The following is a 2,997-nucleotide window of genomic DNA, read 5'->3' on the forward strand; positions in this document are numbered from 1 at the left end:
GCTGAGCGCACCAGGGCTCCGCTCCGCTCCGCTCTGCTCGCAGGTGGCCATGGGCAGCGCTCCTGGACCCCGGCCACGCGGGCGAGGGGCAGTGCGGCGGGCACGACGGGCCCGGGGGAGGCGCTGCGCCGCTGCTGACGTGGGCAGCGTGTGAAGGAGGCTGCCGCCTGATGCCCCACTGCGGGTCCCTCGCTGACCTGGGCTGTGCTGGGCGGCTTTGGGGCTGCCAGCCCAGGGGCACCCCCGCTTTCACTGGGAGACCCCAGCTGGCCCCGGGGACCCCGGGCATCCCCCTGGCACCAGCTCCGGGCATTYCCAGGACCAGGAGGTGCTGGAGCCTGTGGCTGCCTCACGGCGGGTGACGTGAGGGACCCACTTGGTGCCCTGGCCCCCGGGAGGGCCCGTTCCCAGGAATGCCGGCCTGTGGGACTGCAGCCTCGCGCGGGAGCCATTTCAGAGCAGCCGGAGGCCTTTCCCACCGGCTCCTCCCGAGCTGGCTGGAGCTGGCTGCCCGGCGCGGCTGGCTCGGCACCGCGGGCTCTGCAGGACCCCTGGCCCCGGCTGCCACCCGGCGCCTCCCGCCCTTCCCGCTGGCCGCACCGTCCCCTGGGGCATCCCGGCGCTGTGCCGGGGAGCTGCGGGGCGCCGCAGGGCCCGCGCCCAGGGGGCCGGGGAGGGGGCGGCTCAAGGGCCGGGTCTCCTTGGCAGGAAGAGGAAATGGCTAAATAAACTTTTAAAAACGTTTTAAATAGAACAGGGCTGTGCCTGGGCCGCCTCCACGCTGGCCCCGCGCGGCCGCTGCCGCAGGGACCGCGCTGTGGTCCCCATGGCCGCTGCCGCAGGGACCGCGCTGTGGTCCCCATGGCCGCTGTGGACCCCGGCCGCACACGGGACACAGGTCTGGTGGCGGCTGCCTCGTCCCGGCCCCCTTGCTGGGCTGGGCTGGGCTGGGGGGAGCACGAGCTCCCCCCGCTCCCCATCTTCTTTCCTCTGTTTGTCCCAGCAAACGTCTGCCCGTCCGTCCCCATGGCAGAGCTGGGCCGCGGGGCGCGTGGGCAGGGCTGGGTGCTGCTTGTGTTCTGGGGTGCTCAGTGCGGGACGCTGGGCAAGGGGCTGCCTATGGGGCAGGCTGCGGGGGCGCAGGCAGCCCCACGGCAGCAGGGCCCAGGGGGTGCAGGTGGGTGCCGGTGGCGGCCGTGGGGGGCTGTGCGCAGCGCCGGCGCCGCGGCCGTCACCAGGGTGTCGTGGCGCTGCTGCGGCCGGTCCCCGCGCCCGCSGCCCCCCGCGCGGCTCCTCCGCATTCCTCAGCGTCTGAGCCGGGCTGGCCCCCCGCCAGGGCCAGCGCCAGCGCCGCGCGGTGGCCGCCCGGCCACCGGCACAGCACGGCATGGCACAGCACCGCACAGCATGGCACTGCAGTGCATGGCGCGGGCCTTGCTGCCCCCCACACAGGTGCCCCCGGCGGCGCCGCCGCTTCCCGCCTGGCCACGCTGCACCCGGCCCTGCGCCCGCAAGAGGCCCCATGGGGACCAGCGCCCGCCCCAACACCGTGTCCCTGCGCCAGCGCGAGCCCCTGCTGCCCAGGCTGGCCTGCAGCCCGGCCGCCCGCCCCGCACTGCGCTGCAGCGTCCTGGGCACCGCGGGGCCTCCCCTGTGCCCACTGCCTGCTGGRCTCCTGCCCCGCTCCTGGGCACTCACTGCTGCAGTGAGTTCCCTGTTCTCAGCTGCCTCCTGGTGGAGCTGCAGTGGGGAAGGGAGCTGGGCAGGCRGCCCCTGTGCCTGTTCTTGCAGGGGGCTGAGGTGGGCACGAGCAGCCAGAGCCTGTGGGTTTCTGCAGAGCAGCTGGGCAGCCCCCAGGGTCAGAGATGCACCCCAGTGAGGGGCTGCGGGCACCCCACGTCCTGGGCGATCTGAGGAGAGGCGGCCGTGGCTGTGCTGTGCTGCACCRTGCTGTGCCATGCTGCACAACRCTGTGCCATGCTGCACCRTTCTGCACTGTGCCGCGCCATGCTGTACTGTTCTGCACTGTGCCGCACCATGCTGCACCTTGCTGCACTGTTCTGCACCATGCTGCAGTGTGCTATACCATGCTGCACCATTCTGTACGGTGCTGCACCGTGCTACACCGTTCTGCGCCGTGATGCACCCTGCTGCACCATGCTGTACTGTTCTGCATCGTGCTATACCATGCTCTACTGTGCTATACCATGCTGCACCATGCTGTACCGTTCAGCACCATTCTGCACCGTTCTGCACCGTTCTGCGCGGCGCTGTCGGCAGCCCCCGCTGGCCCTGGCCGGCGGCCGCGTTGGCACCGCGGGGAGAGGGGCCCCRGCCGGGAGGGGAGAGGAAACCCGTCCCGCTCGGCGGCCACAGGGCCCTTCCGCCCGCGGGCAGGGGCTGGCGGCGGGGCCGGCGCTCGGGTTACAGCGAGGGCCTGGCACCCGCCCCAGCCCTGGGGACCGCGGGAGGGACGGTTGGTGGCGCCYTCCTCACTCCTGGGGGGCCACCCGCTCCGTGCAGCGCCCGAGGGGCCGTGTGGCTGCTGGCGCCTCGGTGGCACTGCCGGGGGCTCCTCCAGCGTGGCAGATTTGGCAGTGCCCAGTGGGGGATTTGGTAATCACCGGGGGCCACGCTGGCCTGGGGGGTGGTGACACGGGCAGTGGGGCCCTGAGCTTGGGGATGGAGCCGGGGCTCTGCAGCTCCCTGACCCGGCCGTCATGCCCGCTTGGGGAGGACAGTGTCCGGCATGGCCAGGTGCCCCGAGGCGAAGGCTCCTGGGGCCCGGTGCCCACGGGGGCGTTCGGCACAGTGCCACTTACCCAGCTCTTGCCTCTGCTTGCACCCGCAGCGCAGCACCRCCGGCACCATGCATTCGCTGGACGAGCCGCTCGACCTCAAGCTGAGCATCTCCAAGCTGCGGGCGGCCCGGGAGAAGCGGGAGCGGGGCCCGGGCGGCGCCAGGCCCCGGCCTGCGCCCCGCGCCGAGGAGGCACC

At 73.0% G+C, this 2,997-nt stretch overlaps 1 protein-coding gene across 1 annotated transcript in view; it reads left to right on the plus strand.

Annotated features, from left to right (window-relative positions):
* The first annotated feature begins 2,869 nt into the window (after window positions 1–2,869).
* GLIS2 (GLIS family zinc finger 2) overlaps window positions 2,870–2,997 on the plus strand; it is a 2,412-nt gene continuing 2,284 nt past the window's right edge. The window contains exon 1 of the mRNA XM_026049058.1: window positions 2,870–2,997. This exon is cut by the window's right edge and continues 8 nt beyond it. Coding sequence (XP_025904843.1) covers window positions 2,870–2,997 — 128 coding nt within the window.

This window comes from Nothoprocta perdicaria, unplaced genomic scaffold (assembly GCF_003342845.1).
Source record: "Nothoprocta perdicaria isolate Ctin4 unplaced genomic scaffold, notPer1 scaffold_59, whole genome shotgun sequence".
NCBI lineage: Eukaryota > Metazoa > Chordata > Aves > Tinamiformes > Tinamidae > Nothoprocta > Nothoprocta perdicaria.